Source organism: Phocoena sinus, chromosome 5 (assembly GCF_008692025.1).
Source record: "Phocoena sinus isolate mPhoSin1 chromosome 5, mPhoSin1.pri, whole genome shotgun sequence".
NCBI lineage: Eukaryota > Metazoa > Chordata > Mammalia > Artiodactyla > Phocoenidae > Phocoena > Phocoena sinus.
The window spans coordinates 104869540-104886373 of NC_045767.1; the positions used below are offsets into that span (position 1 = coordinate 104869540).

The following is a 16834-nucleotide window of genomic DNA, read 5'->3' on the forward strand; positions in this document are numbered from 1 at the left end:
TAGAACGAAAAAAGGAGCTGGAGGAATAAGGCTCCCTGACTTCAGACTATATTACAAAGCAACAGTAATCAAGACAGTATGGTACTGGCACAAAAACAGAAAGACAGATCAGTGGAACAGGATAGAAAGCCCAGAGATAAACCCACGCACATATGGACACCTTATCTTTGATAAAGGAGGCAGGAATGTACAGTGGAGAAAGGACAGCCTCTTCAATAAATGGTGCTGGGAAAACTGGACAGGTACATGTAAAAGTATGAGATTAGATCACTCCCTAACACCATACACAAAAATAAGCTCAAAATGGATTAAAGACCTAAATGTAAGGCCAGAAACTATCAAACTCTTAGAAGAAAACATAGGAAGAACACTCTATGACATAAATCACAGCAAGATCCTTTCTGACCCACCTCCTAGAGTAATGGAAATAAAAACAAAAATAAACAAATGGGACCTAATGAAACTTCAAAGCTTTTGCACAGCAAAGGAAACCATAACCAAGACCAAAAGACAACCCTCAGAATGGGAGAAAACATTTGCAAATGAAGCAACTGACAAAGGATTAATCTCCAAAATTTACAAGCAGCTCATGCAGCTCAATAACAAAAAAACAAACAACCCCATCCAAAAATGGGCAGAAGACCTAAATAGACATTTCTCCAAAGAAGATATACAGAATGCCAACAAACACATGAAAGAATGCTCAACATCATTAATCATTAGAGAAATGCAAATCAAAACTACAATGAGATATCATCTCACACCAGTCAGAATGGCCATCATCAAAAAATCAAGAAACAATAAATGCTGGAGAGGGTGTGGAGAAAAGGGGACACTCTTGCACTGCTGGTGGGAATGTGAATTGGTTCAGCCACTGTGGAGAACAGTATGGAGGTTCCTTAAAAAACTACAAATAGAATTACCATATGACCCAGCAATCCCACTACTTGGCATATACCCTGAGAAAACCAAAATTCAAAGAGAGTCATGTACCAAAATGTTCATTGCAGCTCTATTTACAATAGCCAGGACATGGAAACAACCTAAGCGCCCATCATCGGATGAATGGATAAAGAAGATGTGGCACATATACACAATGGAATATTACTCAGCCTTAAAAAGAAATGAAATTGAGCTATTTGTAATGAGATGGATAGACCTAGAATCTGTCATACAGAGTGAAGTAAGTCAGAAAGAAAAAGACAAATATCGTATGCTAACACATATATATGGAATTTAAGGGAAAAAAATGTCATGAAGAACCTAGGGGTAAGATAGGAATAAAGACGCAGACCTACTGGAGAACGGACTTAAGGATATGGGGAGGGGGAAGGGTGAGTTTTGACAGGGCGAGAGAGAGTCATGGACATATACACACTAACAAACGTAGTAAGGTAGATAGCTGGGGGGAAGCAGCCGCAAGGCACAGGGATATTAGCTCGGTGCTTTGTGACAGCCTGGAAGGGTGGGATGGGGAGAGTGGGAGGGAGGGAGACGCAAGAGGGAAGACATATGGGAACATATGTATATGTATAGCTGATTCACTTTGTTGTAAAGCAGAAACTAACACACCATTGTAAAGCAATTATACCCCAATAAAGATGTTTAAAAAAAAAAAAAAAAAAAAAAAAAGTAATGAGTTTTAATTTTGGCCCTACTTAAGTGACATTAGGAAAAATTATACATTATTATTTTTCTATATATTTTGATAGTACCATAATTTTTTTAGCTGACTTATTTAAGCAATGTTTTCTTCTAAATTACTCTAATTACTTACTCTTGATAAATTTTGGTTACATTTGAAGTCCCAACTAATTCTTTATACGTATTTAATATTTTTAAATATTAAGGACCTTTTAAGGTCCAAATCTAGACTGTCCTTCCTTCCTTCTGATTATCTAATAGGAGTGGATATAGCTCAGATTACATATTTCTAAATATATAATGTATTCAAATCAATACATCTTTTCTTTACCCACACTTCAATTCTGTAAATACATGCAAAGCACCAATCACTTATTATTTTATTGCTCAAATTCTGTTTGTAACAAATTCATATTTATACTCATTTTCTTTTATTAATTTGGCTCTTTTCAAAGTTTTCCATTTCACTTGTTTTATCCTGCTAAACTATTTTCCCCCATTCACTATCATTCCTTCATGTTTGTTTTTGTGATGTTTTAGTTGCTTGAATGCCTTTACTTTCCTTTTTCATCAGTTAAAATCTTTCACATATTTCATGCTCACCCATTTTTGAGCTGCCTGCAGTGGGACTTTGCCCTACAACAGCTATAATAGCTCCATTTCCACTGTTGGTTCAAATGTCTACCTTCATCAATGGTGAGAGCAGGGAGCTTACCTCTGTGCCCCTCATGACACACAGCACATGGCATTATAGGTAGGTGATCAGGAAAGTACCAACAATTTACATGTCAGCTAAAGTACATTGTGTGTAATCCTGAGATTAAAAAATGTAAGAATTCGAAGGGGGTTTGAAGAACATGTACTTCATCAATTTAGAGATGTGAAAACTGAAGTTATGACTTTCCCCAAGGTACTTAAATCTGTAGTTACATTCCTGAAATTAGACTCGAGTTTATTTGTGACTGTTAATAGTAGTAATGTCGCATTTTGGTGATTTGTTTTGGTGCTCATTTTCCAGTTCAAAGTTTGCCCTGTATTATTTTTTCAGTGATAGGAAGGATGATACTTTTTATGAAACTTGATCATTGGCCTGCTAATCATTCTAATCATTTTGTGACTTCTAAATTTCATTTGAAATTACCATTATTGGCCACAATTTCATGAAATTATGGTTATTTCATCATTCTTGCTATGATAATGCTGCATTTATATCTCATAAAAATCAATTTAAATTATTAAAGAGTTTGACAGTTGGTATTACACAAAATAGTGAAAGCCATCTGGAATAAGATACATTTTGAGTCAAACATTTAACACTCTATTGGATTTAGTATTGAGTCTTTTATCCTATAAGAGCTGTGGCATATAATGTATCACATTTAGCAATACCTAGTATAAATATCCATAGAATATGGAGAACATTTAAGGTGGTGCCATTGATATGGACGACAACATTTATCAGTTCTGTTTCTAACTTTAATCTAGAAGTCAAATGTGTCTTATTACTCCTTATCATTATCACTTTCATTGAGTTTACCCACTAAGTCAGACAACTTGTAGTTCTTGCAATTTTTAAAAATAAAAACTAAAATAATCTCCATATTTATGGGAGGAATTATTAAATATGGAATCACCTATATCATTTAGAGCATTATATTTCCCATCTTATTCTGCTACAGTCAATTTTTATTCAATAAATATTTATTGGGTGTCTAGTTCCATATCAGGCCTTTGATAGGTGGGAAAATAATAAAATTTTAAAACGCAAAAAGTAGAAATCAGACCTTTTTGCCATTTAGCTCTAGTGTATTCTTATTTTTAAGTTGTAGTATAATCGTACATTATATTTATATATATCTGTATGCATGTTTTTAAGTATATGATATCTTTGCTTCATCTGCAGTGGACATAAGCTTTAACCCTCATTATTGACAAAAGGTTTGAACTGAGCTATACATAATTTTCAATGAATGTCTATTAGCTTCAGTGGCATTTATTTATTTTACAAGATTATTAATTATAAACAGCAAAATGTGAGACCATTTAATAATAGAAGTTGTTTGATTTTATTCTTTGTAAGTCAGAGATTTATGTAACTGAATTTATTACCTTCATCTATTATATGCTGATTTTTAATGATTACTAAAAAACAATCAAACAAACAAATGTAGAGTTAACTTATTTTCTAGGTTTCATATGCTTTAATTGTATTTAACTTTGGTCAGTTTAATTATTCAGACTGTAACAGTAGTCACTTATTCATCCTTTCCTATTGAATTCTCATTTTGTGCCACTTACTATACTAACTTTGGGGACTATAAAATTGAATGTAAGTGGTTTTCTCTCTGCAAGGATGTTATAGTTAGGCAGAGGAGGTGTGCTAGCCAGGATTCTTGTTCTCAAGCAACAGAGACTGGCTAACTTAAGCAGAAAAAAATAGTTTTTTAAAGGAATTTATAAAATTATACTAATAGAAAAAGTGGAGAGCCAGGCTGAAGGAGGAGTCTCCTTCTTGCTGAAGCAAGAGCATGTTGAACCCCTCACCTTCAGCATTTCCACCACTTCTTTGGATGCTTGCTGCTAATTACTAGAGTCAGCTGTGTCCTGCACTTAGGAGATATGTTCTTTCAATAAGTATTTATTTATTAAAATTTTTGACTTTTTATTTTTCAAAATTTTTCCAGTTTTATTGAGATATAATTGACATACAACATAGTGTTTTAGGTGTATAACATGATGATTTTAGACTTGTATATATTGTGAAGTGATCACCACAATAAGTTTAGTTAACATCCATCATCATACTTAGTTACACTTTTTTTTTTTCTTGTGATGAGAACTTTTGAGATCTACTCTCAGCAACTTTAAAATATATGATATGGTATTGTTAACTTTAGTCACCATGCTGCACATTACAGCCTCAGAAATTACTTATGTGTAACTGGAAGTCTGTACATTTTGACCCCCTTTCATCCATTTCACCCACCCTTAGCCCCCACCTCTGGCAACCACCAATATGTTCTCTGTAACTATTGAGTTCTGTTATGTGCCAGGCTGTATTCTAGGAGCTAGCATTATAGCATGAGCAAAACAGGTACACTTTCTGCCCACCAAAGGTTACATTCTAGGTGGGGAGGCAAAAACCCTGGAAAGATAAATGAAATATAAAATGTTTTAATAGACAATAAATTCTAGGACAAAAAGGAAAGTAGTGTAAGTGGGATGGAAGGACATTTGCACAGAACTTGAAAGAGGAGGAAACAAGCCATATGTATATCTGGGAAACAGAGTTTCTGACAGAGAAAATAGACAGTAAAAAGGCTCTGAGGCAAGAGTATTTCTGCATGCTCAGGGCACAACAAGGAAACTTCATGGCTCAAGTGGAGTGACAGGGATGATAATAAGAGACAATATCTATATGATAAGATATTTGTGTGTGAAGATTGTGTAAGATCTTATAGTTTTTTTTAATAAGTGATTTGATTTTCCTCTGAGCAAAATAGCGAGCCTGTATCAGTCAGCTTAGGCAATTTATGATGTGGTAACAAACAACTCCCAAATCTCAGGAGCTAGAGCAACAAACACTTACTCCTTACTCTTACTATATATCCGCCACTGATCAGCTGTAGCTCACTCCAGAGTCGTCACTATGGTATCCAGTCTGATGGAGAAGGCTCTTTTTGGAACCTTGCAGTTGTAGCAGAAAGAATAGAAACAATATGGTCAACCATATTTGCTCTTAAAGATTCTCTCCAGAAATGACACAGTTTTTGCTCACATGACATTGTCCAGAGCAAGTCACACGACTAAACCCAGCAACAGTAGGGTAGGGATGTATAATTACCTCCTAGAGAGGGGTAATGAATGCTTTTGAATATTGACACAATTTACGACATAGTCATTGGAGAATATTGAGTAAAGAAGTGGAGTAATCTGAGTTTACATTTAAAACATATCTTTATGCTGAGAAAAGACTGCTGTGGGGAGGGCATAAAGCTTACAGGCAACTTTCTTTGTGCTTATAGGTTTTGCTCCACCAATCCAAGGCCAAAGTAGGGAATAGCGGGTTTTGAATTACCTTCTTACTCTCTATGGCTTAGTGAGGCTTCTCTAAAATTGGTAAAATATTTTCTTGAGCGGACAGGTAGGGCTTATAATGGCCAAGCTTTAAAAGCAGCACTCAAATTTGAAACAGAAAATCAAAAGCCATGTACAAGAAAACGGCCTCAAACCTGGATGGAATTAGAAAGAAACTCAGACATGTTAAAACCATGTTTTTATAAACTGTGCATATTAAAAATAAACTGTGGGGCTTCCCTGGTGGCGCAGTGGTTGAGAGTCCGCCTGCCGATGCAGGGGACACGGGTTCGTGCCCCGGTCTGGGAAGATCCCACATGCCGCGGAGCGGCTGGGCCCGTGAGCCATGGCCGCTGAGCCTGCGCGTCCGGAGCCTGTCCTCCGCAACGGGAGAGGCCACAACCGTGAGAGGCCCGCGTAACGCATAAAAAAAAAAAAAAATAAACTGTGCATATTAACCTGTCATTCCATACATAATTGTATGTGCATATATTTAGTCATTTGAGCATCTAGAATTCTTCCATTCCTGGACCTGTAGTATTTCAGAAATCAAACCACTACATTTTTCTTCACAGGACCATTGTAAAAGCCAGTGTGAAATGTATCTTTGCTTTCCATTATGAAACCCCATCTTATTTATTGGAAATTGTTATAGGTAAAATTATGCTAATAAAAGGTGTTTTAGATTAAAAGAATCAACCACATTGCTTGACTATCTCCTGGATTTTGATTTGCAAAGTACTTTTTTCTCTGAATATAACCAGCAAAAATGATTCAGTGTGGGTAATTTAGTTGCTGTATAATCCTCAGATATTTCACTTTCATCACTATTGCTTTATGGTAGCAAATATTTCAGTTTAAATCTCTGCAAAATTTGCAAATTTTGAGTTTTGCTACACCTAATACTTTACTATTTCAGTATGTAATAAATAACTATGTATGTATAAATTTAAAAGTCATGGTAAAAAAAAATCTACCTGAGAGCAAAAATACAATTCCCTGATTTTTTTCCCTACCAGTTACCTCACTTTTCTTTCTTTTACTGATTTATTAAACTTAATTAACTCTTCTTATAATAGATTCATACATAATAAGCTGAATTACTTTTTCTAACTGGCATTTAAAGCCTACAGAAATAATTGGAATGACAAATGTGCTTACTCTGAAAAGTGAAATTAGTGAAATGCATTTTAAAAATTTGGGCAATTAATTTTGGGCAATTTCCTCTTTTAACTTAATAAATTAGAAAAGATGTTCAGTGTCCGGCACATTATGATTCCCATCTATTCAAGACCAGTTATTTACTGCCCTCTATTGCTGTCTAGAGGAGTGGCCCTTAGATAAGCTATTTTAATGTAAACCCTAAATTTTGAAGTTTTAAGTGTAATTTTATTTATAACTATGATTGTAGTTACCATATTATTATACCATTTAAAGCTTATTTTAAAGTGTGTCCGTATGTGTCAACCCTTGCATGCTTGTGCACACTCTCTCATGCACAGTGACACACATGCATGTATGCCCACACACACAAAATGAATAAATGGAATATCTATATTTTGGGTAGAAAAGCATCACTGAATATGTATAAATATCAATAAATTGAAGAAAATTTGCAGGAAGATGCTCTGCATGCTTCACATTCTGAAAGTCCAAGAGATTCTTTCAGAAGGTGAAATGGACTGTCACACTAAACATTTGCCTGACCATTTGACACAGTCTCATAATTCTACCAGTTGTTGATTTTCCTTCACCAGTCAACCATTAACCCTAGATAATTCACCTTTTGAAACTAATTTTCCTTGATTGACTTCTCTTAAAAGTTCTCTTCTTTAAAAAAATTCTCCCATGAAGAGGAAAAGTAATTCCTTTCTTAATTAACCAACATTTTTCACAAACTTAATTGTTTTTCTCAAAGAGGAAAAATAAACTTTGTTTTTATTTTTAATACTGAATTAATGGATTGTTGTTAGATAACGATATTGACAAAGTGGTTACCTAAATGGGTTTTGAGGATAAAAAATTGTATTAGAAATACATGTGAGTTGATGTCTTGAGTTTAACTATATGTATAATAGCCATTAATCGTCATCATAAGTATTTTATTTTCTGATTTATCTTCTGAATACTCCTAAAAATTATTTAAGGCACATTTTCTAATATATGAATTAGTACAAAGGCACTTCAATAGATTATTTGGGGACTTGTGCATAAATCTACCAGGATTACTAGAAATTTTTATTAATGAAATATTTATTAATGAAAAACTGTCCTGCCTCTGAATGTGTTGAACTTTACAGTTCATTACAAAAGTTTCACCCTACTGTAATTCGCTCAGCATCTCCCTGTCCACCACCATCTGCACTTTCTACTTTATTCCAGATGCTGCTCCTATGTAGGTCGGCGTGGAAATGGACCTCAGGCTATCTCTATTGGCAAGAACTGTGATAAATTTGGAATTGTTGTTCATGAATTGGGCCATGTGATAGGCTTTTGGCATGAACACACACGACCAGATCGAGATAATCATGTAACTATCATAAGAGAAAACATCCAGCCAGGTGAGAGGCTTCAGAATGTGTTGGGTTTAAGGTTGACTAAATATCTTTTAAATGTATTGTACTATTTAACTTCTTAAAAAATGTGAACTGATTTTGTTGATATTGTAGATCAACATTTTGCTTGATTTAAAAATAGCTGCTATGTTGTTAATTTTTTCCTGCAGACCAAATGATCTTATGCATTTTTTAGGCTTGCTTTTTTTCTTAAGATTTAGCTATTTTATATCCAAACTTTGGTGCTTTCCAAGAATGGGTGTAGGCTATTAAAACATAAATTAATATTAATAAAATTTTAAAAAGTATTTTCTATACTTAATTCTATAATTTATGTTGTTGGCTTTTTAAAAGGATCCAAGGTTTGCCACAAAATGTGCTGCTACCATACAAATCTATATTATATCAGGGACAATTTCTGGAGAAAATTCCAGGGAAGTGAGTCATTTCCAGGACAGTCCAAATATTTTCTTGAGATTTCCCCTGAACTACACTAAAGACAAATTCTTAAGAATGTTTTCAATAGTTTCAGTAGTTCAATAGTTAATATATAATTAAAATTTAATTTTCTCCAACAGTTGATGTGTGATAATCACCTCATTTAGTTTTTCATTTGTTTTACCTTTCATAATTCATAAAGATAAGTACATTTCAATTGCCAGAAGAAAAATCCTGTTGTTTAGAATTGTCTTAGAAAGTTGTGTGTATTTCAAGCAGAAGCAAAGCAGAAATGTGTCCTTATTTCCTTATTCATGGCCAGCTTTAAGTTACAAACATTTAATTCCTTAGAATTTCCTGTGATTTACAGCATTGCTCTATTTATTTGTTCATAGCATATTTGCTGCCAGTTATTTATCGAGGCACTATTAGATGTTGGAGATAATTCATGAAAATTACAGAGCTTAGTGTATGTATATCCATGTATACAAATGATTGCAAGCGAGTGAGAATAGTGTTATATTGAGAACACAATCCAGTTCAAGCAAGGTGTGACAAAATGTGCCTTGCGAGTTAAGGGAGACGTCACAAAGGAACTGAAATTTAGAAGTAAAGGGGTTCTAAGTGCCCAGAAGGGTGATGGAATTTCTAACTGGAAAAAAATAAAAGCATCATGATCAAAGCTACAATTACAGATAATTGAATCATTTTTATTTGCCCAAATGGCTGCATGGTAAGTTACAAATGAGAGACTAGTTGGTAATTACCAAGGGAGATTAGATCATAGGGATTTTCTATCTGAAGCTAAGAAATTTAGATTTTATCCTCTAGCTACTGGAGAATAATCAAAGGATTGAAAGCAGAGCAAGTTCAGATTTAAAAAAAGAATTATTTCAGCTGTAAGGATTATTAACTGAGAATGGGGATATGGGGGTGGGGAGGATGAACGTGACATCAGGGAAACCTATTAGAAACTTAAATAAATCGTTTATAAGAGATGACTACGTCCTCAGTTAGGGTGGTGTAGGCCAAGAAGAAGGAGAGGAATAATCTTTCAAAAATATTTTAAGAGAGACATCATGTGAAAGCAAATCTTCAAGATTTTATTTTTAGGCAACAGGGTGAATGGTGGCACCATCAAATGAACTAAGAAATATGGATAAAGCAACATATTTTTAATAGGAAGAAAGACAAATAATTTCACTTAGCATATCCTTGAGTTTGAGTAGCCTTTAGATGGTCCAAGTGGAGATATTTAGTAGACAAGGGAAAGGTGAGTCTAGACTTTAAGATATCTAGAGATAGAAATTTGTTAGTGGATTTCACTGTCTAGGAAAATATTGGAGGAAGAAGAAAATAAGGTTGTGGGTAGAATATGGGGAACACCAATATTTAAACAACATTTTGTAGAATATCTCTCAAAAGATTAAGAAAGTTTGGTCTAAGAAGTAGGAGAAAAATCAATGAATGTGATGATACAGGGAAGAGATCACTTCAAGAATAAATAAGTAATCTGTAGTGTTGAAAGAGAAGTAAATAACATCTATACTCCCAATATAGAAGACTCTACTGCCTGACCAGCTATCAAGGTTCATCTTATACTTTATGTCATTGGGAGACAAAGAGAAAATATTTCTGAAAATTACTCCAACTACCAACTAAATGAAAAGTTTTCTATCAACCACAGTTACTAAGTTTCCTCTATTATGTGGACAAAATAACTTATAAAGGAAGTAACTTCCAAGAATGATTCTTGCTCTTAAAAATAGGACTCTGGTTCAACATAAATTTATGTAGCTAAAACAAGCAGAAATGTATAAATAGTATGTAAATGTATAATACTTAACACAGTGCTAAACAATTTATGGCTTTTCATATTTTTGAGTCAATATGACTCATAAGGTTGACTCATATTTTGAGTCAACATTCAATCTAATAGAAAACAACAGTTTGTTGCATGAGATGTCCTGAGTATTTGGAACTCCATGCACATTTTGTCATACCTTGTTTGAATTCAACAATATTCTCAACATATGATTATTCTCACTTTCCTCACTCACTTGCAATCATTTGTATGTATGGACAGTTGGCCCTCCATATTCATAGGGTTTTGCATCCGTGGATTCAACCAACCTCTGAATCGAAATTTCTTATTCATTGTACTAAACCATTTTGTATAAGGGACTTAAACATCCACAGATTTTGGTATCCAAGGGCTTGCCTGAACCAGTCCCCTGCAGATACTGAAGGCTGACCATACTATAGAAAGGTAATTCTAATATGAAAAATTCATATTGGAGAATAATCTTCAGCAAATTTGTGACTTACTTTGGCTCAGAAATTTTAGATCAAGTGTTATTCTAAGGCAACGTCTAATAAGTGTGGACTTTAGCTGCATTTATATGCAAAATTAGTGACTATGATAGGAGCCAATTTGGTACAAAGATTGGATTACTTTAATCCACTTTAGAACATGCCTTCAAGAAGGAGGTTGTCATTTTTAAAAAAATTGTTTAGGGTGAGTTCCACTTGTGCTCTGTATCTCTGATCCTCTTCTCTTCTGTTATGAAATGTCTGCTTTTCTTTATTTGGACCAAGTATGGCTGTGTTCTTTTTAACTAGCACAAAACACTATGTCACATACATGGTAACTGCTCAGTTATATACATCAGAATGTATTACTGAAGTTGCTTCATGTTCCACTTTCAGAAATTTTTATGAAACATTTTACTTTAATTAGAGAGTATACCCACATATTGTGCTTGAAATTTGAAATCCCCAGTGGATTATAGATTAATATTAAAAAATCAGCCCCACAGCTTTATAAAAATCTCACCTTAGAATTGGTTGTACTAAAATATACTTACCATGTTTAATGAAGAAGAGAGTTTTTAGCAGTTACTTCTATCAAAGGTTGAAGATATATTTCCCGAGAATAGTTGTAATACAGACAGATAAACCAGAGATTTGTGGAACGTGTATTTTACTATATGGTGTGCTTAGTTCATTGAAAACTATTTATTGTGTGAATTCATTGTAAGGTGGATTGAAACACTTTACTCTGGGACTTGGGTTCTGTAACTTCACGCTGATTGTTTTATCTTTAATGCTCAAGTGAGTATATCAGACTTCTTTATCACATGTAGGAAAGATATTATACTCTGTGGCATCACTCAGTTTTTTTATTGCTTTTTGGAAAATTTTTAATGTAATATTTTTATATTCAGTAGTAATACGGCAGTTGGAATAAAATTAAAATAGTTACATAAGTGTTGTACAATAATAGTTCTTTTTTAAACTCCAGCCTTGAATTTGGAAGCCTAATAACTCAACTTTACACTTTGATGTTTCAAAATGAGCTATAAAAGCAGCCATCTTTGGCTGCTGAAATTGTGAAAAATGAATCACTGAAACCTAACCTCTGAGGAAATACTCTGCCTCTGGAACCATTGATGTAGATCTACACATTTAACACTATGTTATTTTCAAATTTCAAGAAATAATATTATAATACAGATACAAACAGGCAGTTGAGAAATCTATTAACATGAAGATGTCCAGAAGTTAAAATAGCAGTCGTGAAAAGTAAAAAATGAAAAAGTAAGTTCTGAAACATATTCTCTTGACCAAAAAAGCCCTCCAAGTAGAGCCTCATTTTCATCAAAGAGAATCTTGTTTCAGTTGCTGTGGTTTTATCTTTAGTGACAAAGTCACATAGCAAACACCTGCAATGTTCTGTGTACATACAAATATAGTTTTTATATTTTTTCCAGTGTTTCATAGAATCTAACACAAATAGGAAGTTGGTTTTTTTTTGGTCTTGGCAAATATAGTCATAAGAGAGAGGTGGGAGACTTATTAAGTAAAAATGTAACTTTTTATAATCACAATATTGTTAAAAAAAAAACAGTAGTTTTAAAGAAACAAATATTTAGAGACGGTAAAAGAGTATACAAAGAAAACAAATCCAAAGCATGCTTTTGGTAATCTGCCTTTTTGCCAAAATTAACTTATTAATTAAATTCAATATTACTCCTTCAGGATGATATTCAAGTGCAAGCATTGGCACTGGATGTACCCTTTTGCGAGTACCTGAGTGTTAGTGTGTAAATACAACGTCGTGAAGATCAGCGATCAGCATTTGGTAGAGAGCAGATAGAGGCAGGAAGGGCTCTTCTGTTCTCTTTTCTGTCTGTTAAGAGGCTTCTGAAATGCTTTCTGTGCCTAATTCTTAGGTCAAGAGTACAATTTTCTGAAGATGGAGCCTGGAGAAGTGAACTCGCTTGGAGAAAGATATGATTTTGACAGTATCATGCACTATGCCAGGAACACCTTCTCAAGGTTGGAGTCTCAGGTTATAACTTTTGACTTTTAATTCCTTTCCTCTGTGTGGCTCCTCACAAAACTAGGCTTAACATTAGAACTAGAACCACTTTCAGATATCGCTGTCATAAAGTACAAAATGTACTTGATTGGTGTTTATAGCCAACAACAGGCATTTGAGATTTTAAAAACACATTTTCACATTTCCTATCAAATAAATAGATTCTAAGTAAAAATTAAAATTTTTTGAATTATTTAATATTCTTAAATCTTAAAAAAGTTCAATTAAAATGATTACCAAACCAATCTGTGTGTTAAATTGGCAAAGCACTATTAATGAAAATTAGGCATTCCAAGTCAAATAGCAAGCTCAGTTGCTGAGTTGGAATGTTATACTCTCATGTGACTTGTGTTTTTATTGTGTATTTTCTGTTGCTCAAGTACTAATTTCACTTGAAATATGCTATAGTAAAATAATTCTCAGAGAACATTTTAGGAAGATATTTTACTTCATATTCTTTCCAGTTATTAACCTTAAAATTATTTCATTAGTGACTGAATGCTAATTTTTAAGAGTGTAATAAATTTGGGTTTTGATCTATTTCACTCTAAACAAGATGTCATCAAGGCAATGGTTTCCAGGTAAGGAATCTGAAACTGTTAAAACCGCTGAAGTCATATCTTTTTCCCATTTTACAGTCATGTCCATTCCACTCATTCTTTTCTGATTACCATGCCCATTTCACAATTCATTAATGTCTATGTTTAAAGGAAGGGTCAGGAAGAAGACAGTAAATTCAAGTTAATTCCCTGTTTTTAAAAAATATGTGTGGTAATAAGTAGAGAAGGGTGTAAACAAATTCTTAACACTTGGGTAAATATTTAAATTATGCTTCTTTACAACCAAACTTTATTATTAACATAATTGAGTGTTAACTGTATTTTAAAAATCATTTTATTCTGAAGTATATAATCGTTCAAATATAATAACTACCCAAATACTTATTGTTTTTTGAATTGAATTGAAGTTTTAGCAGAAATACATCCATAAACTTGGCCTGAAAATAATCTTAAAGAATTGTAAAGCTTTGTTTTCATGCTTGGAATTGAGTTTTATTTAGAAACATGTGAAAAATGAGGATTGGGGTACCAGTTTAGCCAAAGTGCTTCTCTTATACTGTTGAGTTATATTAGTTAGAAATGAACTGAGTTTAGATTCTTTGGAATAGAGCAGGTACTGGAGAATGGAAAAGGTAATTTATTATTTCTGTCCTTGGTAGACAATGAACCTATACCAAAGTTTGAAACATACATTTTCCCTTATTCTGTATTCCTTTCATGTCTTTAAATTGTTGCTTTTCCATAAACCATGAGGTTCTTGCAATTTATCACCCCCTACACCTAACTTTGGAGTTGCATGACAACTAGCCTTGAAATATTATTTTCTCTTACTGTTTCAAAATTTACCTATTCACTTTTCCCAAATAAACTTATATTCCTATATTGAAAGTAATTGTATCTACCTGTTAGAAGAATTGATCCAATTCACATTATTTTTTTTTTCTGAATTTCATGAGAGGAAACATTTCACACAGCTCTCAGCCACCACCTCCAAAGTATTTGATTTTTTTATTATTGTGGTAAAGAAACCTCAATATCAAATTTACTATATTATCTAATTTTAAGTGTACAATTTATTAGTATTAAGTACATTCACATTGTTGTGAAACAGATGTCCAGAAACTTTTCATCTTGAAAAACTGAAACCCTATACCCATTAAACAACAACTCTCCTCTCTCCCCCCGCCCCACTGCCAGCCTCTGGACCACCTTTCCACTTTCTGTGTCTATGAATTTGGCTACTTTAGATACCAAATAGAATCACACAGTATTTGTCTTTTTGTGACTGGTTTATTTCACCTAGCATAAAATTCTTTAGGTTCATCTATGTTGTAGCATGTAACAGAATTTCCTTCCTTTTTAAGGCTGAATAATAGTCCATTGGATGCATATACCACATTTTGTTCATTCATTTGTTGATGGACATCTGAGTTGCTTTCACCTCTTGGCTACTGTGAATAGTGCTGCCATGAACATGGGTATGCAAATATCTCTTCCAGATCCTGTTTTCCATTCTTTTGGATATATACACAGAAGTAAGTGGGATTGCTGAACTATATGTTTAATTTTTTGAAGAACCTCCATAATTTTTTTCTTAGATGCTGCACTATTTCACAATCCCATCAACAGTGCATAAGTGTTCCAATTTCTCCATATCCTCACCAACATGTGTTCTTTTCTGTTTTGTTTTTTAATTTTTTGATAGTAGCCATCCTAATGGGTATGATGTGATGTCTCTTTATGGTTTTGATTTGCATTTCTCTGATAATTAGTGATGTTGAGCATATTTTTATATGCTTGGCCATCAATGTCACCAATTACTAGAGAAATGCAATTCAAAACTACAATGAGGTATCACCTCACACCGGTCAGAATGCCCATCATCAAAAAATCTACAAACAGGGCTTCCCTGGTGGCTCAGTAGTTAAGGATCCGCCTGCCAATGCAGGAGACATGAGTTCGAGCCCTGGTCCAGGAAGATCCCACATGCCACAGAGCAGCTAAGCCCGTGCACCACAACTACTGAGGCTGCACTCTAGAGCCCATGAGCCACAACTACTGAGCCCGTGTGCCACAATTACTGAAGCCCACACACCTAGAGCCCATGCTCCCAACAAGAGAAGCCACCACAATGAGAAGCCTGTGCACCACAATGAAGAGTAGCCCCCACTCACAGCAACCAGAGAAAAGCCCACATGCAGCAACGAAGACCCAATGCAGCCAAACATAAAATAAATAAAATAAAACAAATAAATTTATTATTTTTTTAATCTACAAACAATAAATGCTGGAGAGGGTGTGGAGAAATGGGAGCCCTCTTGCACTGTTGCTGGGAATGAAAATTGATACAACCACTATGGAGAACAGTATGAGGTTCCTTAAAAAACTAAAAGTAGAACTACCATATGACCCAGCAATCCCACTACTGGATATATACTCAGAGAAAATCATAATTCAAAAAGGCACATGCACCCCAGTGTTCATTGCAGCACTATTTACAGTAGACAGGACATGGAAGTAACCTAAATGTCCATCAACAGAGGAATGGATAAAGAAGATGTGATACATATATACAATGGAATATTACTCAACCATAAAGAGGAAAGAAATTGGGTCATATGTAGAGATGTTGATGGACTGAGAGACTGTCATACAGAGTGAGGTAAGTCAGAAAGAGAAAAAACAAATATTGTATATTAACACATATACATGGAATCTTAAAAAATGGTGTAGATGATCTTATTTGCAAAGCAGAAATAGATACACAGACGTAGAGAACAAACATATAGATACCAAGGGAGAAGGAGGAGGGTATGATGAATTGGAAGATGAGAATTGACGTATATACACTATTGATACTATGTATAATGTAGATAACAAATAAGAACCTACTGTATAGCACAGGGAACTCTACTCAGTGCTCTGCGGTGACCTAAATGGGAAGGAAATCCAAAAAAGAGGGGATGTATGTATATGTATAGTTGATTCACTTTACTGTACAGTAGAAACTAACACAACATTGTAAAGCGACTATACTCCAATAAATATTAGAAAAATAAGAAAAAATCTCCATTCAAATCTTCTGCATATTTTTAAATCAGATTACTCTATTTTTCTATTGTTGAGCTGTAGAATTTCTTTGTATATTCTGGTCTCTTATCAGATATATATATCTT

General features: G+C 34.0%; 1 protein-coding gene across 2 annotated transcripts in view; it reads left to right on the top strand.

Moving 5' to 3' along the window:
- Positions 1-16834, top strand: part of TLL1 (tolloid like 1) — a 279927-nt gene that overhangs the window by 123638 nt on the left and 139455 nt on the right. For both annotated transcript variants that reach the window (XM_032632666.1, XM_032632665.1), the window contains 2 exons: positions 8104-8282; positions 12950-13055. In XM_032632666.1, the coding sequence (XP_032488557.1) occupies positions 8104-8282; positions 12950-13055 (285 nt within the window). The remainder of the gene's footprint in view (positions 1-8103; positions 8283-12949; positions 13056-16834) is intronic.